At 45.1% G+C, this 26776-nt stretch overlaps 1 protein-coding gene across 1 annotated transcript in view; it reads right to left on the bottom strand.

Moving 5' to 3' along the window:
* Positions 1–26776, bottom strand: part of DSCAM (DS cell adhesion molecule) — a 636673-nt gene that overhangs the window by 101761 nt on the left and 508136 nt on the right. Inside the window, exons 12-16 of the mRNA XM_066370162.1 lie at positions 18360–18556; positions 17209–17305; positions 16487–16615; positions 8574–8741; positions 2924–2994 (exon numbers count right to left, since the gene is read on the bottom strand). Coding sequence (XP_066226259.1) covers positions 2924–2994; positions 8574–8741; positions 16487–16615; positions 17209–17305; positions 18360–18556 — 662 coding nt within the window. The remainder of the gene's footprint in view (positions 1–2923; positions 2995–8573; positions 8742–16486; positions 16616–17208; positions 17306–18359; positions 18557–26776) is intronic.

The following is a 26776-nucleotide window of genomic DNA, read 5'->3' as shown; positions in this document are numbered from 1 at the left end:
GCAATATGAAACACTCATACTACAGGCCCTGTCATTCCTGACTCACCTGTGAACTCACCCACTTATTCCCTCATTTGTTCATTCATTCATTCATTCATTCATTCATGCAAATGTGCCAACCACTGGGGACCAAAGATGAATGATACTTCCTGCCTCTAAGGAGCTCACGGAACAGCAAAGAGATGCAAGCAAATGGACTGCAGAAACCCTGTGGTGAGAATGTCACTGAGCCATCAGCCAGAGGAATGGGTGCAGAGAGGATCAGACAACTAAGTCCACTCAGGAGATTCACACATGCTGACAGAGTCATGCCAGACCAGGACTGGACAAGTGAGGGGACAGTGTCACAAACAGTATACAATGGCAGAGGAAGAGAGGTGATGCCAGCTCTGGGGACCCACAGGTCCCCTATACCTGGGGGAGGACAGAGGGACAAGCCTGAAACAGGTGCTGCAGCCTGATACTGAATAACCAGCATGTCTTCTGGGTTTTGTCTCTATTCAGGAGGCCATGGGCAAGCTGTGCCAGACTTCAAAATTTGAAACTTTTCTTTGGTGAAAGAAATAACTGAAATAAAATGAGAACATTGCTCATTTTGTTCAGAAGGTGTCTGTGACAGTGAGTGATGGTTAAATTAACATCTATCTTCTGTGTTTATGGAAAGGCCATCAACCTGACTGTTAAGAGCTCTGGCATCTAAAGTGGCAATTTTCCCACCCAAACCCCCTCTGTTGCATGTCTCTCCATCCAGCACCTCTATTATTCCTGGTCCATTGCCCTGTGACCCTGATGGAGTCTCTACCTTAGTCTCTACGTACAATTCCTGCTCTTCCCATTCCGGCTGCCTGAGGTGAGGCTCGCTCCTTGGGCTAATGCCATTTCCCTCCTTCTTTTCTTTCCTTCCCTGCCACCTCCTTACACAAAACATAAATCTGGAACTTTTATACAGAAGTAAAGGCATACGTTATGCACCATGCCATATCCTACTTTACATATACTTTAGGTGATGGCTGAGAGCACACAGTTCTTCTGAATCCATGGCAGACTTTCCTCACCTAGTCAAGCTAATCAGTGGGCAGCCCTTCCCTCATTTGGTGGTGAGATCATCCGTGTATCTGTCTGCATGCGGACAGGCCAGACAGCCACTACCACTATTCTGAGATAAATCCCTGTTCTGTGAACAGCATCTTACCATCAGTTCATGAGCTAATGGAAGCAAAGGCTTCCTTTGAATGGCCTGCACCATGGCCATTGTTTGACATGAAAAAGAAATTTAACTGCAATTTACTGACTCTACTGCTGTTTTTTGTTTTTTGTTTTTTTTTTAATGGACACAGAAAGGATGTAATGCCTCTTAAGACCTGGAAAGTTTCCATTGTTAGCTATAAGAGCTCTGTGGACAGATATCTTTCTCAAGCAGAACCCCAAAAAGCTTTAGGGGCCAAAGCAATCACTAGCCTTTTTCAGGGGCAAAAATGCAAGGGAATGAGGAAGGCAGGTGAGTGGAACTTCACAGTCCTTCACACAAGCCAGCGAGTCAGCGGTCTGCTTGTAGTGTTAGGGCTTGCCGGGGGCCTTTTATGACATGGTGTGTGATGCTCACAGCTGGCGGATGAGCTCACAAAGATGAATGACATCCTTCCCCCACCACAGATACAAGGTCTGAGCAGCTGAACCATTGTGGCACGCTGCCCACTGGAATCACAACTCATGGACACCAAGGGGCTTGTGCAGAATCGTGTGTTAATGCCTAAGGGGGTTCTAACCCCTAAAATGAAAATCCTGTTTAATATGGACATTGGTCACTTAGGGAAAGAGCTGATGCTACAAGAAAAAATGCAAGGACAGTTTTGACTTTTAATGGTTACATAAGGTGGGTGCCTGGAAGACCTCATTGTCTTATTATTTTTCCCCCTTCTTCTCTGGGAACATGGGGAAAAAGGGAGGAAAGAGGCAAGAAAAGACATGCAATGAGAAAAAGCCAGAACTAGATGAGTAAGTGTAACTGACAGAGGTCTAGAGCCAACAACAGCACTCCAGGTAAATTGGAGATTGGTCCAAGGTACTTGTTCTCAAGAGTATATTCAGGGATGACTAGTCCCTAGGGCAGTTTCACCTGCCAGGTAAGTGATGCCAGGTAAGGTTCTCGGGGCAGTGGAGCCCTAATGTGCTCGTTTGTGATGAGCTGCCACCAGATTATGAATCAACTGCTCTCTTTACTGGGAAGATTGTGCTATGAGACACATCAGCCAGACAAATCAGAGCGCTGACCACTGTAGTTGTGTGTTCAGGGCTCAAGCGTTCTTTCTCTCCTACTGACAGCTAACAAACCCGCTCATCTGGCCAGTGGCCAGTTTGTACTATGGGCCCTACTTCTGGAACCACTGCCTGGGAGGCAGGGGCTTTTCAGTTTAGTCCTGATGAGGCAATGGGGGGCATGCATGAGGACGGCGCGGCACAGGGAGGACTTCCCTCCTTCCCGCCAGCTCAGTGGACCAGCTACCGCACTGCTCTGTGATTGGCCACTTAGGGAAAGCAATTAGTAAACGCCTCCCCTGGGGCGCAGTCAGTGAAGCAGCTGATTTCATTGTTTGTCTGGGGACCAGCACTTAGGACTCAATCGGGATTCAAAAAATAAAAACAAGACACAGCAACTTCACTGTCTGTGGATGGAGAATTTGCTGTAAACACATTCGAAATGTGGATACTGATATTGGACGTTAAGAAAAGGACTTTTGATCAATGATGATTCCTGCCGGCGTTTGAGAAAAAAAAAAAAAAAAAAAAAAAAGAAAAGAAAAGGACTTTTAATCTAATTTTGCAAAACTAAACATTAGTGTCATGGCATCATAACACTTAATGTGAGTGAAGTGCTCACCCACACGGAAAAAGTGCCAGAAAAGCGAGAGTTTTTTGGGTTTACCTTCCAGGTGACCCTGATGCTCTGAGACGATATGGGCTCCAGGTGGACGTCCTGAGGTGGGCCGTCGGGAGCTGAAAGACCAAAACCCATAGGCCGGTTAGCAGCGAGTTCTGCAGTGGACTGAAACCTATCCAGCAGGATGCAGGCCCAGGAGATAGGCCGTCTCAGCCAGGGACGTGTGTGCTCAGCATTCATGGGCAAATCAACCTGTCAGGGTCACTGTGCACTGAGTTTACCCTGGGTTTCCTTGCTCCCAGGAGAAATGAATCCTGAGGGCTGCCCTTGCAGTCTTCCCCGCCATGTCTTCGACAACTTGTTTAATAAACGTCAAATGTGAACATGTTAATGGGTGAGACAGGAAGTTCCTTGTATACAACACTGCCTGTAGCGGCCGTTGAAGACCCGTCTATTTCTTTTGGAAGTCTCCTTTAGTGACAAAGCTTTGGGGTGGAACAGGTTGCTCAGAGCTACCAAGACAAAAAATAAATAAAAAGATCAGGATCCTTCTGTCTCTGAGTCTCTTTGATTGCTTTAGTTCTTCATACTGCCCAATTAAAAATTCTTGTTAACCAGGGACAATCGCCACAGATGGCAGAAGCAAATTTAAAAAGCAAAAGAAAGTGTGCAGTTCACACCAACCTATTTCTAATGGTTGTATGGATTTCAGTGACATCCTGTTACAGTCAATTAATACGCATTGGAAATGTACCGCATGCTAAGGACACAGTGTAGAACTAAGGAATGTGAAGCCTTCTTGTCCACCCCAAGTTCATGGTCAGCCAGAGCAGCTGGATGCACACACAGAGCCAACAACCTTCCACAGTTATACTCAACTATCATCTGAGAAGCAGAAGCCAATGGTGACCCAGGAGTCAGCAGGCCTCAGAGACCCCTTTGGATGTAAACATGCTGTTGCATTGACTGTTTTGCAATCACAGCTGCAAAAAGGCCATTTCTGCGGACACGAATGTCCCTTAGCAGAAGGGTGAGGAGCATGTGGGAACTAAGAAAGCAGAAGTAGTGAATGTAAACTAATTTTGAAGAATTTGAAAGTGAAAGGTTAGAGATAGAGGTCAGATTGGAGAGAGGCAAAGTCAAGGGAAATCTTTTTATTTTTTCAGAGGAAGAAGTTTTGAGTAATAACAGGGTATATAGGTGCTCCTCCACATATGAGGGAGTTATGTCTGGGTAAACCCGTTGGAAGTTGAAAATATCGTAAGTGAAAATGCATTTACTACCACACTGTAGACTACAGTTGCTCAGCCTTGTAACTGCATGACTAGCTCTCAGTGGGCAGACCCTGTGTCTGACTCTCTCCTTGACGAGCACAGTGGATGCCTCACCGGGCTCACGTGCACTGATATTCATATATATATTTACCGTAACGCACTGATGATGCCTTTTACTCCTTAAGTCCCTACCATATCCCCTCAGCATCACACTCAGCATGAGAAACTCTTCTCCTGGACCAGAACTACTGCTCTGGAATGTGATAGAAGAGGAGGCAAAGACCACCAGATTCAATACAAAGCCAAGGACTCCATGTGGTGACCCTGCCATAATCCTGACCTTCCATCCTGACACGTCTGTGAAAACTGATTGGGAGATGACCACTTTTTTTTACGGGAGGGGGCAGTCGGGGTAAAGAATGGTCATCTTGAGAGGGCTACACCTTTGGACATCCCTGCTGGGAAGAGAGCGGCAACCTGTGGCCTCCGCACGCAATTCTAGGGAGGATGTCTCTGGTCAGGGTAGTGGCTTTCCATTCCACTTGAGTCGCACAAGGGAAAATGACTTTTGATTTCTGTCATGCAAACCTACAGGCCAAGATAAAGACACGTCTGTGAAAATTCAGTGTTTTCACAAGGAGCTGTGGCATAAGTGAACTGCCATGTTTTAAGGACAGATTCAATAATGGAAACTATGAAGGGGTCAGCCACCCCAAACTCAGTCACAGGCACTAAGTGACACGTGACCAGGGCATGGCCGCTAATGGGGAAGCTGGTCTGGGGTGAGGGTCAGCTGTGGATGTGACATGCTGCTCTCTCTCAGAGAAATTTGGCAAGTCCATGAACTTCTGCCCATCAGGAGCTGACCTCATTAACTCTGGATTTTGGTTCAGAGGCTTTTAGTTTTCTGACCCCTTAAATGAAAGAGTGGGGATGGGGGTTAGTTGGGGAATAGCACCAGCCTAAAGGGTAACCACTGCATGCTTAGCTCCAGCTGGTTCTTGCTAAACAGGCACTCAAAGAAATTCAAAATTTAAATTTTGACTCCAGATTCTAAAAACTGACATCTAATTGTAAGGATATGCACAACAACAGGCAGACCCAACCTACATGCCCCCCACAGGCCTGCCCACCACGCACACTGCAGGTAGGGCCTGGGCCACTCTCCACCCCACCAGGATGGGAGGGTGTCTTGGCCACAGACATGGATGCTGCATGTGGCCTCAGTGTAGCACTGATGGGTGAGCCTGCTTCTTTCTTCCACCTTCTGCCAGGCTTACCCTATTTCTCTACTTTTCTTTCTCTATGAGGTCCTTCAAAATTTCAGTGTTGGTTTAATCCACCATTTATTTTTTCAATAATCACATGTGTGCATACACACACACATACACGCACACAGTGCTCATTGTTATACCTATTCTGAAAAAAACCCTACAGCATAGTTATCGATACTTCACCCACATACACTGTGCAGTCTCCTCTGTGCCAGACACACACAAGGAGACATGAATAGCACATAGCCTCATGCAGATATGACAGTTTGGCTCAAAGGCCATTGTTGGAAAGATTCCTACTCAGGGCTGGGGGGAGGGGTGGCGTGATTGTCATCCAGTGAGACTGGGCAGGTATCACACATAAATATGAGCCCTTGACCTGGCTTTTCAAAAAAGAGTACAGAAGAGGAGACAGAGGACTTGGAGGGCCTTCCAGATGGGACTCAGCAGGTATGCAGAGGAGGGGGCAGGGCAGAGCAGGATGTCACTGACTGGGCCACAGGGAGTCCTATGGCGTTTCCACTAGTCGGGTGGAGGACATCCAGCCTAAACAACCCACAGATTCATTTTTTTCAGCCAGGTGGGGGTTGAGAGGTGTCCTCAGGTGCTCTGGACTTGGGCACTATCTTACTATAAAAATGAGTGGCTTTCCAGAAGCTTCTGCTAACGATTTTCACTGATTGGGAGATGACCACTTTTTTTTACGGGAGGGGGCAGTCGGGGTAAAGAATGGTCATCTTGAGAGGGCTACACCTTTGGACATCCCTGCTGGGAAGAGAGGGGCAACCTGTGGCCTCCGCACGCAATTCTAGGGAGGATGTCTTTGGTCAGGGTAGTGGCTTTCCATTCCACTTGAGTCGCACAAGGGAAAATGACTTTTGATTTCTGTCATGCAAACCTACAGGCCAAGATAAAGACAGATTCTATTTGGAGCTCTGCTTTGCTCCTGCCTGTCTCTGCCCTTGCATTGTCCCTGAGCTCCCCTGAAGAGTAGGTGGGAGAGGCTGTGTGGGCCAGGGGCAGCTCCAGGAGCCAAGCCAGTGGCTCCCATGTCAGTCTGTCTGCAGAGATGCCAGGTCTCTGCCCTGCGGATGCTCGCCAGGATGGGCTGCTCACCTGGTCTCAGACTGAGGAGAGAAATGCTGCTATGGCAACGGCTAGCTGCAGTGGAGGTCACCGAGGCAACGGAATAAAAAGCAACAACACCAGCATTCCTAATGGCAATCCAGAGAGCAGCCACAGAATGCAGCATGGGGACAATAGCATTACCTTGAGAAGGTTGTCGAGATGGGGCAGGGTTAGGAACGGGTGAAGGGGAAGGAGAAGGCTGAGCACTGCATTGTATCATATGCTGGGGAGGCAGCATATTGTCCCTAAATATCCGGCATAATGAAATTCTGGGTAGTCAGTGGGTTATTTATATGAATAAATAAGATTCCATTTCTGTAGAAACATGCAAATACTCATCTTTCACTTATTTCTGAGAAATGAAAAGTGTTTTCAAAACCTAGAATTTATCCACTATGTTTATGGTAAGGAGAAGAGAAAGACATCATTATGTCCATTTTATAGATAAGAAATCTTGTTTAATATGAAAGTATTAGAAACGGCCCATCTTCAGACACTGAAGCATAAAGCTATCCTGTCACCCTCCCTTAAAAACAATTTTCAAGAACTGCTATGTTCCAGGGTTGGGAAGTGAGTGCTCATCTGCTGTTCAGGAAGAATGATAAATTTTAACCTATTTTCTTGAGGAGCCGTATTGACTGCACATATCAAAAGAGTTAAATTATGCATTGGTATTGATCCAGAAATCCTACTTCTTGCTTTTTTAACCTAATAAAATAATTTTGAAAATGGCAAAAGATATACCATAAAGATATTCATCACAGTGGTGTTTACAATAATAAAAAAATTGAACACACTGAGATGCTTAACCATGTAGAATTGGTTAAATAAATAGGAAGGCACCATTACAAATTGTAGAAAAGTTCTTAGGAGATATATAAGAGTAACATCTGCTTGTAATGTGATTAATGAGGGCAACAGAGAAGTTGGTGGTAAAAAGGAAGTTAAGAACAACCCTGAAAGAGGAAGCAAACCTCACGTTGAACTCTTGGCCATTTGGGAATGACCTTAACCTTGGTGACAGAGAACTAGGGATCTGAGACTAAGCTTCCAACTTCACCACAGCAGGTGGCTGTAGCTCTGGCTATTGCCAGGCAATGTAAAGTTAGCTTTGGGGACTGGACACTCTTTGACCCCTCAGGAGAGGAGTCAAGCCTTGGTTCCTTCCTTTTCTTTCCCCAGGAAAACCCAAGGGCAGCTTGCTTCCTCCTCTCCTTCCAGGAGGTAGGTTGTCAATCAGCATCCATTGCCACTGTCTGAAGGCTCAATCCTCTATACACCAGTTAATTTCATCCCCTGGTAGCCAAGAAAGAACCATGGTATTGAAGGGTGTGTGTATACTTTGTGTTCCTGCATGTGTGCACATGTGTGGGTGAGTGTGCATGCAGACAAGTGTGTGTGATGCCATGAGTTACTAACATGATTTAGTAGGCAATATCAATACGTTCATAGATAGCTCTAGATGGTAGGATTATGGAACCTGTTTCCCCTTCTTCAAACTACTTATATCTATCTTCTAAGTTTTCAATACTAAATGAAATACTTTTTAATAAGAGAATGAACAATAAAGTTTATTATGGAAATACTGACATTTCTAGTCAATGAAATACCCTATGCTACGATCTCCCCAACTCTCCACACAAGGCAGATTCTTGGCCCTTTCCTACTAAAGCCTTCTTCCCTCAGCAGGACAGCACAGAGTCTTGGGCAAGACATAAACTCATGGTTCTTCTGTCAATGTGATTCCATGCACTCAAACAAAGGAATTGTAAAAATTGCAAGGCTCCTTAATTCTCATTAGATTGTTAGTGTCCTACATTTTTCTTTTAAGTCTAGGGTATGAGAACCTTGATCTGAGCCCCATTTCAAGAGCAGTGCCTTCCAAGTAAAAGGCAAAAGACGGTGCTTTGGTAAGGCATGGAGCTATAGAGTGCTCTCATCAAAGAACTGATTCTGCATTAACCGTCTGAGCCCAAAAGCCCACTCCAGGCTCCTGGGCCTCCAGCCGGGGACACGCACCTGCCTCATCCGCGGTGATGGACAGCTCGTTGCTGGGCTCACTCTTGCCAATCCGGTTCTTGGCGTACATACGGATGCTGTAGGTGGAGGAAGGGTGGATATCAATGATGGTGGCCGAGTTCAGCTGAGGGGAAACATCTTTGGTTCTCTGAGCAGAATCCCAGGAGTCTTTTGGGTTTTATTTTTCAAAAAAGAAGAGATAGAGATGTGAGTTTTTTCCTCTGCCTTTGAAAGTTCACAAGCAGGAATTATAAACAAAATAAAAAAAAAAGAAAGAAAAGTCACAACTCAATGTGAAATTCTCAATGCATGGTTCCCAGTGTTCTGGCAGAAGGGCCATCTGAGGGAGGATGACCCCACACACTCATTGTCTATACTGAGGGGGAAAAGAGCTGTGGAACCTGAGTTTAGGGACCTCTGAGGCAACATATCGGTTCTAGGGTGGATATCATGGAGGGACCCTGATGTGGTGGGGGCTCATGTCAGTGAAAGAAACAGCATATCTAAGCACTCATCTACAGTATAACAAAAGGCAGTAGGGATCAGACACTGCTCCACCAAAAAGGTGTCTGCAAAGCAGCAAGACTTCAGCCAAGTGTGATCCCTTCTTCTCTAAATGAAGAGCAGTAAGAACAAAATCCATATAAAATTAATCTTAGTTTCCAGTATAAACACTGCTTCCTGAATGTACTTCTTAATTCTAATGTTTGAAATGATCTAGTCTCAGCTCCTTTATCATAGGAAGTATTTTTCAATGACAGCTAATTTTAAAGGCAGCATATGCCCCATATGAAGAGTGATCACTGAATGAATCCATGACCATATGTACCGGCTGGTTTTAGGGTTTTGACCTATCATGAGAACATCAGTAAATGGTTCTTATTTCAGAAAGAGTTTAGGCAGGTGTTGATTGGAGATGGGTGGTCAAGAGATGCTGTTGGTTGTAGAGAAAAGAAACCTCCTGAGATGGAGGACAGATGGAATGCTCATATACTCCTGTACCCCAAGATACTCGTGTGGGGTGCCCATCACATTTGTAAGGATTTGATTGAGATTCTGTGTTCCCTGCTGGACTTTAAGCCCCATGAGGGCAGAGACCATGCTTATCCTGTTCAATGCCATATCCCCAGTGTTCACACAGAACTGGACAGATAATGAACATACAGTTAATAGATGGATGAATAAGTAGCAAATACACAGACCTCTGAATCCTGTAAATGATCCCATACCCCACACTATGGAGTTCAGAGGGCTGTTTGGCCCAGAGGTAACTCTAAATACAAGAGATTTTTTGGACTTGCAAAACAAACAAACAACAAAAATTATATATATGGTCTTCAGCCTGCCTTTGCTCTATCTTATCAGGGAATAGGACATATAAGAAACTAACAACTAAGATCCCAGCTAAAAGAAAAAGTATCATTGGGTCAAGAGGATTGAAGGCAGGACAACATGACTTGAAAAGAGAAGATACTGACAATCAATGGAAGAGAACAAGATGACTCAATAGAGGACTAATGGGGGAAAGGGATGTTAATATCAAGGAAATGACACATAAATATGAGCCCTTGTCCCAGAAGAGGAAACCACACCTGCTGGAGAAGACCTCTAGGACAAGAGAGGAAGCCCAGATATTGCAAGATGCAGAGAAAGTTGCTGACTAGCCCCAGGAAGCTCATCATTTGCAGTGGGTGATGGTTCTGCCCAGGGCAGCATGGAGAATTCTGGACTTGGCAGGGCCAATAAAGATATCCCCACTGGAGGATGTGTCAGGGAGGTGGCGAAGATCCTGAAATGTAGACATATTAATGTCTTCCTGACAATCAACTTATATTGAGAGCCAATAGGGGAGTGACCAAGGCGGGGCATGCTGGACAGGAAATGAAAGAGCCTTGGAGAAGGTACTGTGCTTTAGTTTCTTCCTAGAAGTGATTATACTTTGAAAGAAAAAAAAAGATGACATCAATGATCATGATTATAGAATATAGTTCAAAGCAAGACATTGAATTTTTAGCTAAAGGTCCAGAAGATGAAAAAGAATGGGTTATCCTGAAGGATTTTAAAGTATTTGAATGGAGAAAGGGAGTGTAGTTAAATCCCCTAAACATACTCTGGCAAATTATATGTCATCAAAGGAGGAGTAAAAACAGGCAGTGCCTACGCAAGGAGTCAGGAAAGGGACATGTGTGCTGCTGATGTGCAAACAGGTGGTTGTGGATAATTAACAGAGTGCCTCTCTGCCAATAGCACAGGGCATAAAAAACAAGCACAGAGAGTCCCTGAGACTCAGGAGAATCAAATTGCAAGCTGAAACACAAATAAGACTAAAAGAATATGCCACAGGCAATCTAACAGTCTCATAGGTATAAGTCACAAACAGAAATGCATGCTTGGAAGGCCAAGAGCAAGGAGGCAGGCATGAAAGGAGAAGGTTTGGGAAGGGCATGAACAGGAAGGGCCAGGCATGAAACTGTTATGGGGTTTCATTACAGGTCTCCTTGCCCAGTGGATAGCACCTTCCAGATGCAGAAAACAGATGTAGCATCATGGAGGTTTAAAAGTCACACCAGAAGATGCTTACTGAGGGTTTATGGACAGAGGTGTGCACTGGATAAAGGGGATGCTGAGGTTCCCATCATCAAGTAAGCCGGGAAAGCTGCTCCCCCTCAGGGCCAGGAGGGCAGAGGGAAGCGACAGAGTCACTGCAGTGTAGACCAGGCCAGACATCAGAAGAGGAGCCCCATCTGGGAAGCTGTGCATATAGAACAGCCTCTGCCAGGGTTCTTGTCAGCTTCATTCTCTTTGCCTGCCGTTGGGTGAACCCAACCAGAAGCCAGAGGGGAAAGGAATATGCATGGTGCAATCTAAGGAGCTCAGCCTCCCAGAGAAGGGCAGCAGGGTGTTTGTGGGGAAGGTCAAGGCCGTGGTCAGAGACAACGAGCAGCAAAGGGAACTCACTCGTGGAGTCATGTCTGTTTGCTTGGCACTATGCAAGGCATGATAGTAATGTGACTTCTGCAGTCCCCAAATCTGTGGGCAAACTGAAAACACCTTGGAGCTTTGACAATGACACTTTCAAACCCACTGACCCTCTGGGGGGTGGTGCCCAGAATCCAAAATTCCTTGCTATAGAGCAGACATTGGGGTGCAGAGTCCATTCACTCTTTCTGTACCACAACCATTATGCAAGAAGTATAAAACACGGCCTTTATGCTGCCAAGCCACAATGACTCTTCCCACAGCAAAGGATTTTCACCAGTAGGGGTGCCCAGAACCTGTGTTTTTAAAAAAGCCTCCCTCTCTGGGTCACTTGGAGTCACAGCTAGAGTTTGGGCAGAGTGCTTTATTTGATGAAATTCTTACAACATTGCTGAGACAAGGATTTTTATTTTCATTTGGAGGGTCAAGAAACTCACATCCTGTGAGGCTGGAATTTGACCTCAGATGTGTCATCCCCACAGCCCAGGTCATTTTCCTGAAGCAGGTGGCCTCCATGTATTCTCTGTAGGACACCTGATAGGACGGGATTTCAGTTTTCCATACATCTGCTGAAAGTCTCATATGCTCCGATGAAGACTTTCTAACAAGTTCTTGAGTTGGTTTACTGATGAGGAGGAACAATGTAGAGTCTGACCAAGTGCAAAAAGGAGGTCTTTGGCCAAAAACTATTGTGACATCTATGGGCTTGTAGGAACTAAGTTTGGGAGAGCTGCTCATGCTCAGATCTGTACTTTCATTCAGAAAGAAGATGTCAGAAGCATTTGTTGAAAAGTCAGCAGGACTCCATGAAAGGCCCAGACAGATGATAGCATAAAAGGCCGGGGACATTCCAAATCACATTCCTATCTCTGAAATTCCAAAGAACGCCTCTGGGAAAGGGCTAGGAGCCAGTGTGGTTGTCCTGGGTGCTCGCTGGTGAGCTCAGCTTGGGGGTCACACACCCTGAGTCAGGAGGATGGTACCTCATCGAGAACAAATGGAAGAGTCTGAACTTGACCTGAAGCAGTATATTGCAAGAGACCAGAGTGAGTGAAGGTGACCAAAAGTTCTAGAGACAGAATTCACAAAAGGTAAGAACTAGTATATAACCAACACCCCTTCCCTCAAAAAAACACCCCCAAAACAAAAACAAAACAACCTACAATGGCTTCTTGCCCTAGATCAGTGGTAGTCAACCTGGTCCTTACCGCCCCCTAATGGGCATTCCAGATTTCATGGTGGGTGGTAGTGGAGCAACCAAAGTATAAATAAAAAGATAGATTTAACTATAGTTAAGTTGTTTTATAAAAATTTATCCTGCTCCTTGTGACAGCTCCTAACAGACTGAACTGGGGTTGGGTTGCATTTTTCAGGGATTTAGCATGGTATTGGGGCCAACTTGGACTTGGTGAACATGTTAGGGACACTACTCTTTTATGGATTCTTGCTGTATTGGCCAAGAGTTTGCTTAAAGGCTTTAATCACTGTAAAAAAAAATAGAAGACTAGATAAAGAATATGTGGCACATATACACCATGGTATACTATTCAGCCATAAGAAATGATGACATCGGATCACTTACAACAAAATGGTGGGATCTTGATAACATTATACGGAGCGAAATAAGTAAATCAGAAAAAAATAAGAACTGCAGGATTCCATACATTGGTGGGACATAAAAACGAGACTAAGAGACATGGACAAGAGTGTGGTGGTTATGGGGGGCGGGGGGAGGGAAGAGGGAGAGGGGGAGGATGAGGGGGAGGGGTACAAATAAAACTAGATAGAAGGTGACAGAGGACAATCTGACTTTGGGTGATGGGTATGCAACAGAGTTGAATGACAAGATAACCTGGACATGTTTTCTTTGAATATATGTACCCTGATTAATGGATGTCACCCCATTAAAATAAAAATTTATTTATAAAAAAAATTTATTCTGCCAAACTTAGTGAAAATCCAGTATAAAGTACTTGGTAAGTAATTATTATTATACGCTTTAACTTGCTGTAACTCTGCTTTATAAATTTTATAAAGTAAAGTCACTTCCCTACTTTATAAATCACCATTACTGTGGAACTGGTGGGCGGTTAGAAAATTTTACTATAACAGAGATACAAAAGTGGGCGGTACGTATAAAAAGGTTGACTACCCCTGCCCTAGATAGTTACATTCCAGGAGATGGGAGATACTGAGGATTATGAAATGGGTGGTGAGTAGCTTAAAGCAGTGTTTTTCAACTGCCAGTCCGTGGACTGGTCCACCAGAAATTTTGTGCCAGTCTGTAAAAGAGTTAACCACTCTGACGTTTTATGAAGATTACATATGCAATGATCTTAGTCGAACTTGTTTATGCTCAGGGTGATTTCTGCCTTTGTGGTTCCTGAAATAATTCTTCTACTTTCACCAGTCCCCAAGTGTAAAAAAGTTGAAAACCATTGGTTTAAGGAGCACAGATGGTTTTAGAGGCATTTTAGATGTAAGCATTTCCTTGCATGCTTGAGTAATACTAAATGCTGCCACTTGCTGGCTGTTTACTCTGCACTGGGCAGCAGGAAAAGTGCTTTAAATGCATGCCCTTCATAAAAAGAATTCACCAAACATCCTTTGGGGGCTGACAACATGTTAGATGCTGCAGAAATGGTCTGGCCAAAACTAGTCCTTAAAGGCACAGGAGCCCAAAGGAGCCTCCCCTCTGGTTGAGGTGACACAAGAATCACCCATCACAACTGCAATGACCCCTTCCCAAATAGGGTTGCATTCTGCAATATCTTCTTGGTGGACACGATTCAATCCACATCATAAAAATGTCATTACCCCCCAAAGTTAATGTAGAAATTTAATATGATCTCAGGGCAAATAAAAAAAAGTGCTTTTGTGAAGTGAGACAAATTTATCCTAAAGTTTAGATACAGAAAACCATAAAAACCCTGAAATAAAGTCACCAGGGTGAACCAGCTCTACCAGAGAGTAAAATATAAAGCTTCTGTGACTTACACTGTGTGGTACTGGTACCCTAACAGATAGACAAGGCAGTGGGACAGAACAGAAAGTCCAGAGACGGACGGACGCACACACGGAAGGTTAATATGAGGCCAAGAGGGCACCTGAAGTCACTGAGCAGTGGTGGGCTTTTAGTAATAAGAGGATACCCATTTGGGAGAAGAAAAATTAGATCCTCATTTCCCAGCATTCAGAAGAATAAACTCCCGATGGATTGGAGATCTAAATTTCCAAAAGGGAGAGAAAACTAGAAGAAACCAGGTGAATTATTTCATAGCCCCAGTGGAGAGACAGCTTTGTTAATGATTCGAAATCCAGATGCAGTTAAAGAAAATGGTGACAAATTTGGAAAAAGAAAAAGAAAGGTAGAAGCAATCACAGAAATAAGTATGTGACCGCACGTGACGTCTCCTGACAGGGAAGACGGGGGAGATGCCAGAAGATCATGTGAGAGAAAGTGTGGCCTTCACGTGGACCAGGGATATGTCCCTGTAGAGGTGACAGGAGGAGTGGGGTCTAAGCAGAAGGCAGAGGAACAATAGTAACCATGTGGTCTAGGGACAGGTTCCTTTCAGGCAGAAGGCAGCCTGTGGCCTTTGAGGGACCCTTGCTTGCCACAGGAAGATGCTATGGTGTGTCCCATTTCACAGAAGAGAATGGTGAGTGGAGGGAACCAGCAAAGGTGCACAGGTGGTGAGAGGCAGGGCCAGCAAAGGAGCCAGGACAGGCTGGCCCCGAACCCAGGGTGGAACCACTAGTTCCCAGCACCTGGAAATGACGGATCTCCCTCAAGACGGGAAGCACTGAGTCTCTCCCAACAGGCAGCCTAGGCTCTAGCTCCGAGGGCATGGAAGCCAGTGGTCCTGAGGTCAGTCAGTGCTCAGCCAAAAGACTGGTGGGGCCCCCTCTCACTTCAGGACTCTGAGGAGCAGCTTCCTGACTCACAGCCACATCCGCCTGAGCTCTCATTGCTGCCATGAGCTTCCAGGTTGTTCTCTGCCAGCACATGCTGCTCACCTAAGAAGCTCTCCCATTACTTCAAGAGCTGGCTCTCAGAACTCGGACACTCTGGCTTCAACTGGCCTTATTCTTATGAACAGAGGCTGGTGCTCCTCTCCTCCCATTGGCCTTGGGGGGAAGACTGCTCAGCCTAGTTCCTCCAAGATCCCTGTCTGGGCCAGCCCCATCCTCAGCCTGCTCATTGGGGGTCAGGATTCCCCATCTTCCCACCAGCACTGGCTCTGTCACATTTTCTGGCGGTAACAGTGTGGCTCCCCTCCGAGGCTTCCCTGGGCCCTGTGTGGGCACTGCCTAGTCCCCGGACCTCTGGCTGAGTCTCTGACATGAGCAACCTGAGCATCCCCCCCCCATGCCCCATTTTCTATGTGCCTTTTTGACCCAGCCACTCACTTCAGATCTGGAATACCAGGTCACAACCGACTGGGCAATCCATAGTGCTCGCAGAGTGAAAAATAAGCCTGCTTGTGTAGCTTCTGAGAACCCTGTTAACTCTTCACATGCTGGTGGTGCTCTAATTCCTCATCTCCTGTGTGAGGCAGCAGAAGTCCACATGGGAAGTGAAGGGCAGCAGGGGAGGTAGCAGAAATGATGACGGTAGCCAGGACCTGGCAGTAGCTGCCTACGTGCCAATTGGTGACAAGAAAGCCAAAGTGGCCATCATGAAGCAAGACTGAGATTCAAAGAGAAAGGAGGCAGAGCTGAGCCCACGAGGGGCATCTATACACAAAACCCCACAGGAGGAAGCTCTGGGGAACTGGAGTGAGAAGAGAGGCAAATTGGGAAGAAGAGCCCCCTCTGAGTTTCCTCTAGTCCAGGTTTGTTCTTACATGTTCTTAAATAAATAAAAATGGGAGAAAACAAAAGGGTATTTGAAGTGGACCTCAAGCTGGAGGAGGAAATAAAGGACTTACCTGATTTGTTTTTGCATTCGATGTCATAGCCTGTGATGGGGCTGTTCCCGTCAAAGCCCATGGTCCACCTGAGGGTGATGGTGCGTGCCTTCACATCTTTGATCTCGATTTCGGGAGGGTCCGGGGGCTCTGCAACACAGCACTGGGGTTAGTTCAGACCGGAGAGGCTAGTGGCACCACTGCTTCTGCCTCACAGATGCTTTGCCAGCATCCCATACTGGAAGACACTTGCTACCTGGAAGCATTTTCACCCTCAGTCTCATTTTAGGGAGGAGAAACCCCCTCTTCCCCGACGGCCAATGACCCAGACAACACCTGTGGAGCTGGGCCTGACCTGGAGGACTGAAATGCCACTGTTCTATGTAGTTTGGAATCTGTAACTCAGAACCTGTTTTGAGTTCATCTTCAAATGTTAAAACTTGTCTTTTCATTCAGATTGTCCAGGGGAAGGATCCCTAAAACTGAGCAGAGAAGAAATGCGACTGCTGAGTCCTTTGATTCAGTGCCTTTAAGGGCTGGGTTCTGTGTCTGGGCTGCCTCCTGACACATTCACAGGCATTACAAAATACTGCTTTCATGTGTTCAAAGTTTTCGGAGAATCAGGAGCCATGACATAATAAGCCAGGTCCACGCAGATGCCTGAGCCTGGGCATATACTCACTGTCCTAAAACAGTTGTGTTGCCCCTACCTGCTCCCCCTCCCCCCGCTGTCTCCTTCCTACCTTGTACTGTGAGCTGAATTATTCCACGGTCCTCCCCATAAGAATTGATAGCATGACAGGAGAAGAAGCCAGAATCTTCTCTTACCGTCGGCAAAATCTATATGCAAGGCAGAAAGAAAATCATCTTATCCATAGCATGGAATGAGCAAACAGCTAAAAGGGTTTGGCTGTAAAAATGTTTCCACTCCCACCTTCCTCCCACCCTCAGCGCATGTGCAAGCACACACGTGCGCACACACACACACACATGCACACCACACACATACATACACATCTCACAGCAAATCATTTCTGCACAACTATAACAGTGCAGATGGATGGGCTCAATGTACATTAGCGACTTCAGCTGCCAGCTCGTTAAACAGGATGCATACTTTATGGTGGAAGTTATGATCAAGTTGATATATATATTCCACATATACTTTTTCCCCCTCACACTCTGCCTTTCAAGCATCCAAAATAACCCTGCCTAAGGAAATAGATCTATAAATACTGCACTAAAGCCTCGGTCTTGCAGGACCTTCATTAGAGGTCCGCTCTAGGAGGACTGCAGGATGGAACCCTGTGAGTGAATCAGCATCAGCGTTTCACACATGTGGCTTTTGTCCCCACGTGTGTGCTCAGCATCCCACTCCCCTCTATGCAAAGCATCACTCAGTTAACTACCAATTGTGCTCCATAATAGGTGACTAGAATACTTTTTTCCTAGCTTTTGTTATTCTATGAGGAGGATGGGATTTTGTGATGTTGGATTTTTTCCAAAGAGGCAAAAATACTTTTCCTGATAATATTTTGCCCCAATGCCCATCTGATTTCTCTTTACATAGGAAGTTACAACCTGCACGAAGCGCAGGCTGTCATTCCTCCAGGATGAACTGTTATTAAGAGACTGTTTCTCACATTTTCTTAAATTTCAGTTGGGTTCCCTGCCGTGTTCGTAATAATTTTACTCTTAATAACACTTAAGAGGATGTGCCATTTTTGTGGGTTCCTCACTAATCTCCCCTCATGAAGGGGGAGAGGAAGGGTGCTTCATATATGAGCTCTAGAAGATGGTTTGCTGTTTATTAAGCACCCCCCCACACACACCTGCATGGAAAGAGACTCATTCTGCCAATGATTCTGATCTGTGGTGTCTGTCATACTTTTACCTGCAGGGTCGAAATCACCTCCTCTCCCACCTCCTTGGTGGACACAAGGTAACGGGCCATTTCGGGGTTGATGATCCGGTCCTCTTTCTCCCAGCGGACAATGATGGGCTTCTCGCCATGGGCTGTGCAACTCATTTCTTTCTTTTGCCCCTGGGTGGCCAGGGTGGTGTTGGGATAGGATGTGATCATCGCAGGAACTGGAAACCCAAAAGAAAAACAATTTATTTGGAATATAGCATTATTGATTTTCCCCACCGTGACACTCAGCCAAGTCATGCTTTAAGAGATGTTTTTTCAAAGTAACATCTATTCAAGAAACTGTGAGAATCATGATGAAAATAGAGGGACAGTGGTAGAAAAATGAAACTTGATTAAATGACTCCTAAGCAGAGGACACAGGTTGCCGTGTGGCTTCATGTTCATGGGATGTTACTCTTTTCCAATTCCATAGAGGGTCGATGTGGGTCACAGGCACAGCCCATGTCCCCTAGGACACAAAGGAAAATGATTGATTGTACTTGATGATTAGCTTGGGAAGAACGCTTTCATTAAGAATTATGCTCTTTGTTCTGTAATCATATATGTCTAACCATCCATTTTCAACCATGGACATGAAACCTTATTAATCAGTTTAGGTAGAGATCTAATTATTGTCAACCAATCCTTGAAATTATTTCCAGACATTCCTGTTTCCCACAGTTGTTACACACTTTTATAGTCACTTGGAGACCTTAGACCTCCTCTTCTCCCATGACTTACGGCAGGAAACCTCAACCCCAAATCACTGAAAAAACAGAACCTTTACTTGTGAACATCTCAAGTTCCCTTTCCCCCAGGTCACAATGCATTTACAGACTTCCATTTTTGGCAATTGGCTGTGAGGCATGAGACTGACTCCCAGTTCACAAACCACTTAGAAATGCCTATACCAACCATCTTTTAAAATGCATACCAAGTTTACAAGAAAGTGAGAGAAAACCCAGGAGTCAGAAACCAAAGTGAGCGCTGGCCAGTTGGCTCAGTGGTAGAGCATCAGCCTGGAATGTGGATGTCCCAGGTTTGATTCCCGGTCAGGGCACACAAAAGAAGCCGCCTTCGGTTTCTCCACCCACCCCCCTCCATTATCTCTTTCTCTCTCTCTTCCCCTCCTGCAGCCATGCTAGATTGGGGACTGAGGATGGCTCTGTGGAACCTCTGCCTCAGGTGCGAGCATGGCCTCAGATGGGGGTTGCCAGGTGGATCCCAGACCAGGCACATGTGGCAGTCTGTCTATCTATCTCCCTTCCTCTCACTTGGAAAAGAAGGGAACAACAACAAATAAAAGAAACCAAAATGGATGTTGAAAGTGCAGAAGTGTGATGATGCTGGCTGGTACTTTGACTACTTGAGAACAGGGAGTTCAAGGCTCTTCAAAGAACTCAATCTTCAGAGCAAGAATATAACATATAAAAAAATCCACAATGACAAAGGGAGAAGCAGTGCCTTGGTTTATATTATGAGTGAAATAAAAAAGATCTCTCCTGAGAATCTGTAGTTGGTTTGACTCATAGGTTGGAGTGGAATTCAAGCTAAAGCATACATGATGGTGAGCTTAGTTTGGCAACAGGCCTGAGGAACGCAGCACAAGCAAACACAAACATGGCTAGAGGGATGCGCCCTCCATCCAGACCCACCGGCATTCTCCTGGATCAACTCCTGCTCAACATGAGCTCACAAACCAAAACCAGAAAGCATGAAAAACAATTCACCAGGAAATGAGCCCTCCCCGAAAGGACTTCAGATGCTCAAATGACCTGACGCAAATCCTAAAATAGTTACACACAAAATGTTTAAAGGTATTTTAAAAACACGAGAAAGGAACAAGATGCCATCAAAAAGGACAAGGAAGATTTGAAAAATGACCAAAATGAGCCTATATTTCACCTGCTTTTTTGCCTCATTTTGCCAATGATGGGAAGAAAAAATCCTATTTCATTTCTAAGGTTAAGCTCACTTTAGACCACCTCAGAGACCCTCTGGTGTTCCCTGGGCTACTGACCATAGGAACCCCATGCCTTCCTGTAAGGTTGGTACATACTGGGTCATGTCTTCCATACCACCTACTGCAGTGGTTTGGGACATATCACAGCAAGTCAAACATCTACCATGTCTGTAGCCTGGGCACCCAAGAAAGAACCTGCACTTACAAGTTTCTGTACAGTCAACAGGCACATGGCCAAGATAACAACACAACATGGGGTGGACAGATTGGGGACTGAGGAAAAGCAGCACTGAGTCTTACAGTTGGAAGATCTTACACCTGGTGTGACTCTGCTCCCCCATGGAGACCTTATACCTGGAGTGATTTACTTTCCTCCCCCAGCATATCTGAGAAGCAGCAACCTTGGCTCCACAATTCCAGTCTTTAGTCTAGAGCCTGTCCTTCCTCTGGCCTATTTAACAAAATTTTTTATTTTTATTGACACCTTTATTGTGGTATAATTTACATACCCTAAAATCCACTTGTTTTAAAGTGTACAATTGGATGGGGTTTAGTTCTGTATTCATTTGCTAGGGTAGCTATAACAACTTACCACAAGCTGGGGGCTTATAAAAGGAATTGATTCTCTCATCGTACTTCTAGAGACGAGTATAAAATCAAGGTGACAGCAGGGTCCTCTCTGAAGGCATCAAGGAAGAGCGGTTCCTTGACTCCTTTAGCTTCTAGTGGCCTTAAGTATTCCTCGGCCTGTGGCAGCTTCACTCCAACCTCTGCCTCTACCTTCACATCTGGTTCTTCCCTAAGTGTTTTTCTGTGTCTTCACATGGATTTCTTACAAGGATACCACTTACCGGATTTAGCACCCCCCCCCCCCCCCAGTTCTCTGACTTCATTGTAACTAATTATATCTGCAAACACTTTATTTCCACATAAGGTCATATTCTGAGGTTCCTGGTGATATGAATTTGTAGGGGCACTATTCCACCCAATATGAGTATATTTATATTCTTCAACACGCACAAACAGTTACAATCCAATCCAACTATGAGAGTTGGGTAATCATCACAACATCAAACCTCAGAGCCCTTACACTGCCCTATAAAGATTCTTCCTGTCACATATTGTCCCTTTCCCATCCCCAGAAATGGCATCACGAATGGATATTCTATTCCTCAAGGTCTGTCTTTTCTGGACATCTCCTGCATACAGGGTCCTACAGTGAGTATTCTTTTGTGTCTAGCTCTCTAGCCCTTTTTCATGGAGAATGACTTCAAGGTTCATCCACATTATAGTGTGCTCTTTTTGTTGCTTGCTGAGTAACATTCCAAAGCACGTCTAGACTACATTTTTTTGTTCATTCACCAGTTGATACGCGTTTCAGTTGTTTCCACTTTCTGGGCATGAGGAATAATGCTGCAGTAAACACTCATGTACAGGCTGCTGTGTGGACCTATATTTTCATTTGTTCTGGGTAGGTGCCTAGGAGCAGAATGGCTGGGTCGCAAAACAATTATATGGTTAACATTTTGAAGAACTGCCACACTGTGTTCTCATTTTGTAATCTCCATGCAGGAAGACTGAACACAGAGAGGGAAGGGGGAAGGGCTGTTAAGATTCAAAGTTTATGGTAAGGGGACAGGAATATCACCTTTAACCGTGGGATGGATAAAGCAGCAAGAAGTGGCCTGGCACCTTCCCGTCCAGCTGATGCTCACTGGCCGTGGGAACCTTGGGCCTGCCTCTGTGCTTCGACTACGGAGGTGCCGAGTGTGGGAGGGAGGTCCTAGGAGGGGTCAGCATGGGCCACCTTGGAGAGTTAAGCACACACAGGGCCCAGGGTGGCTCCTCCTCTGAGGTCACGAAGCAGGTGTCCTATGTCTCCTGAGCTGGACCCTGGAACAGCAGAGCCTTCTCTCAGTCCTCTGCCTCACTGATGGGAGGGACTAAAGCCCTAGAAGTTCAATGGCTCTATGTAAAGGAACTGTTAATAGATCCAGATACCCCCCAATGTGGACCCCCTACCCAGAGAGGAGGCAGGATATGCTCACCCCTTCCCTGCGTGTCTTCTGCAGCAACCAAGGTCAGGGTGAAGCTCCAGGAGGAGCAGGAAGCAGAGTGGACTCCTTCTCTCCATCTTTCTCCCCAACTATGGATATTCCTGCCTTCAACTTTGCACTGTTCACCATCAAGGAGTTCTGGATGCTATGAAACCTCTTTGAACAGGGTGTGAGGCCTTGGACATCTTGTGTGCAGAGGGAAAGCTGAAAGGGAAGCTCACACCTTGACCAAGGAGGAGCTGAACAGGAGCATTGGACACCTGCATGTTGGGCAGTGGGCACACTGGCTCGGTTGCATGGAGACTTGCTTATGAGCCCAGCCTGCCGGGGGGGGCACTGCAACACATGCTCAATATGGTGCTGGGGACCGCTTTCCTGAATGTAGTTATGGGAGAGTCCAGGCCAATCTGTGAGGTTCCTCTGACATGTCTCTTCATCATTTCTTTAAATATAAAGATTTTTCTTTATCATGGCATCATCTCAGTAAACCTCAACCACATATTTATGAGAAAAATGAAGCATTATAAACTGTGTCTAAAATGCCAAAAATAACCCTAAAATATCTTTATAAAATGTCTATCCTTTGCTTGATTCTGAACTCATGAGCATTATTTGTTGGGCCCTCTTAAACTGTAACAGTAGGTATTAACTAGTGACCTTGAGCAGAGATTTTCAGTTGCCTCTCCAAGCCCATTTTTCATTTCTTTCCCAATTTTTTAGTATGTAACATTATACAAAAAATATGCCTAAATAAAAGAATGCATTTATGAGCCTTTCTTATGGTTATGTGTTGACACATGACTGAGCTTAATGCAATTATATATGTAGGACTTTTAGGAGGTATGCTCAGCTGGCTGGACTCCCTTTAGGCTTTCTATATTTTTCTGTGCTAACCTGAAATCAAGACCTGATAGCTGGAGCACCAGCAACCATTTTGGACCATGAGGTGACTATGATGATGGGAGCCTATGTCCTTGATGACCCCCTGAAGCTATCCTCTCAAAACTGGCCTGCCTCATTCAGGCTATACAGAAAAAGTTTACATGAGAAAGAGAGAAATTATTTTATTTATCCATTATTATTTTGGATTTTTCTGTAACAGGAGACTGAGAATTGTTTTGAGCTGACCTTAACCATCAGTCTAGACTCTTTGGGGAAATATGTTTTACACTGAGAAACAATTTCTATTTGATGGCTCTGCAGAGAAGGAGGTAAGGACACCCAGTCGTGTACTCATCATTTTTGGCTGGGTGGTCAGCATCAGGTAGAACATGGTAGTCGCCTTAGTTTGAATCATTAGGTGTACCGCTGGCTCACTGTGTAGCCTTAGACGGTCACTTAATCATTCTGTTCCTAAATTTTGTCCTTTGTCAAATGGAGATAATAATTGTTGAGAGAATAAAAGAAGTCATCCCACAGCACAGAGTCGGCGCTCTATGAGCATACATCGACAGCATCTCCATGAATCTCACTATAGGTATTCCTTCATGCCGCAGGGCATGTGGGGTCTTCAGATGAGGAATACATGTGGGCTTTGATTTGAGGCTTCTTTACTAAACACATCTTCAGTTTGGATTCAGATTCATTAACCAAGATTTTATTTTTCTCATAATGTGTGAGGCTAATTCACGATAATTTAAAGATCCCAAAGTGACCACAAGTAACCTAAATGGCAAAACCATGAATAAATCTGTTGTAAACAAAAGTTTACTCCTCATTCACGTTTTCAAAGCTGAGAAACATGACTCAGAAATGGGGAAAGTCACATACAATTTAGCCATGTAATGTGGCCCCCAGTCTCTGCAGTGAGCTGCCGCTGGATTTCTGTAGCCCCTCTGCTGAGCACAGAGCAGGGAAGCTCTATTTGCAAAGCTGCAAAGCTAGAAAGCTGGAAAGCAACCCATGCTAATGGCTTTCAGTGTTACGGGCATCTAAGAGCTATGGACAGGATTTCCCATGATGCAGTATTTCCAAAAAAGAAATTTGCAAAATAGCAGGGCAAGAAAAATTACAGATCTTCTGTGAGGACAGGGCAAGTGTGGTCACTTCCCAAGCCCAGGGTATTTTATCACTCTCTCTTCTTCATGTTCCAATGAGTGTGAACCGATTCTGAAATAAGGGTCCCAGTCCCACCTCATGAGCTGCTATGCAGGGGAGCAAATGCATTTTGAAAGCCGGGATGTGTCTGGAATGTCATTTCCTTTTCCTTTAAAATAACCAGCTAGAAGAACGGGTTGTTGCTCTCCAGAACACAGAAGTGCTTCCAGGACCTATTTTCTGCCCCCTTTGTTCTTAATGAGAAGCTGTGTGCATTCTACAGGGGAGAAGTGCCTTGACTAAACCATGGACCCCTGGTTTATGGCTTGTCCTCCTTACTCTGCAAAAAACGCTCTTCTATTTGCTGCTATTTCTCCTCCGGAAGAGGGCCTCACCAAAGCGGGCATGGTAGTTCTGCCTCATAATCCTGCATTTGGTCAGAAATATTCCGGCAAGCCCACGTTCTCTTATTCTAACTAAGTATTTTCAGCCCTTTAAAAGAGTGGTCAAAAATTTTTTTTAAAAATGGATCACTCTCATGGCTCTTCACAATGCTAAGGTCAGAAGGCCCAACCTTTTTAGTTGTCACGGTCATGGGCACTGAAGGAGGACAACGTGTCGGTAACCAGTGCTTTCTGCACGGGTTTCTGAAGTATAACAAACAATGGGGTATAACAGAAACTGGTCCCAGGAAAGGCTGTGCCGCCCTGCTGGCAGGACCTAAAGAACCCAGACTAAGAGGGCTTTCTTCAAAGGCTGCGTGCTGTGTGCTTCTCCTGCACATTGCCCCTAAGGGGGCAGTGCTGTTTTACTTCATTAAATATCGATGTATAAATTTCCTTCCTCATCAGGATACCAGCTAACAGCACCCCCATCATGTTCAGCAAGTCTGTATTCTTGCGGTGTCAGGGAGCCTTCTGTGACCTAGTTTCCCGAAGCAGAAGGACGAAGCGATGCAGGGGCTCTGCTGTGACCAGCCAGGGAGAGCTGATGATGTACATGGCAACCCCGCTCGGCTGTCTGGTGATGTTACCTACTTAGCTTGAAATAGGATATGGTGGGTGGATTTACACCACTGACATTGGCCAGTGCTACAAATCAGGGTTTCTTTCCTCCCTCCATCTCCACAGGTAGTTGTTTAACATTGACCAGAACCCTACATAGGAGGTCGTGTCCCAACACTAATGATTTTAAAGGGCGTTTCTATCACAACAGAGGCACTGAGGAGTGAGTGAGTTTACCAAGAGCAGTAACTAACCTTATCCAGTAAACCTACATAATAAGAACAGTGCACTGTACCTTTGGACAGGTAATTCTGCAATAAACTGATGCATACACTGATTTTTCAACACAAGGCTACAGAGAGAATAAAAATTGATGTTAATTAATCATTGATATTAAAGATTAGTTCCAAAATATATTCTCCTGTTTTAATGATTCCACCAATAATACAAAACTGATTCAAATGCCCTTTTCCCTTTCTAGGTCTTCTAAAATACCACTGAAAAAGAAACAAAGAAAATACCAAGCACTCTGGCTAGACAACCTGCCTGTCACGAGCATTTGGTTCAATCCCTTCATTGTACAGAGAAGAAAAGAGAAAACTAAAGCAGAGGAATGAGTGTCAAAGGCTCAGAAAGAAGAATCAGCCAGGATCGGACTTTAATAACCCCTACTCTGAAACCATCATTATCATCATAACAACCCCCAACATAGAGAGTGACCTACCTTTTGGGTGCCCAGGACTTCCCATGTTTGAGCAGGAAGGCCCTTCACCCTGGGAAGTCTCTCAACCCCTACAATGGTCAGAACAGAAGTGGGAGGGGAGGGGAGGGTTTGGGACCAAGAACAAGGCAACAAGGCTGTCCCAATACCCAAACTGGAGAACAGAGGCAGGGACGCTTGGGTTTCCAGCTGGGAGGGAGATATTCTCACACATGAACATTTTAAAGTGCTTCTTCAGCTACTTCTATATCCCCCCAACATTTGACGATGAAATATTTCAAACATACAGAAAGTTGGCAGCCAGATACCTACTGCTGGGATTCCACAGTGGACATTTCACGTGTAGACCTGAATTAAAATTATTTTTACTTTAGCTCATCAGTCAATCAAAATTCATTGACTACATACAGTAATTTTCATTATTCTATTTAAAAAAGATGTAGGTGAAAACATGATGCAGTGAGTGTCTCAGAGATCAGGCAGTGAGAGGACAGCTCTCTTCTTGAATTCTGCTGCTCAGGGTGGCCCACTGGAATGCTGGACACTGGGCTCTGCAGATCTGATGTGGGATCTGGCGGCCTTGGGTTAGAGCAGGGCCCCTCTTACACATGTCATAT

This window comes from Saccopteryx leptura, chromosome 2 (genome assembly GCF_036850995.1).
Source record: "Saccopteryx leptura isolate mSacLep1 chromosome 2, mSacLep1_pri_phased_curated, whole genome shotgun sequence".
NCBI lineage: Eukaryota > Metazoa > Chordata > Mammalia > Chiroptera > Emballonuridae > Saccopteryx > Saccopteryx leptura.
The sequence above is the reverse complement of the archived record's forward strand: the minus strand, read 5'-3'. Positions and strand labels throughout refer to the sequence as shown.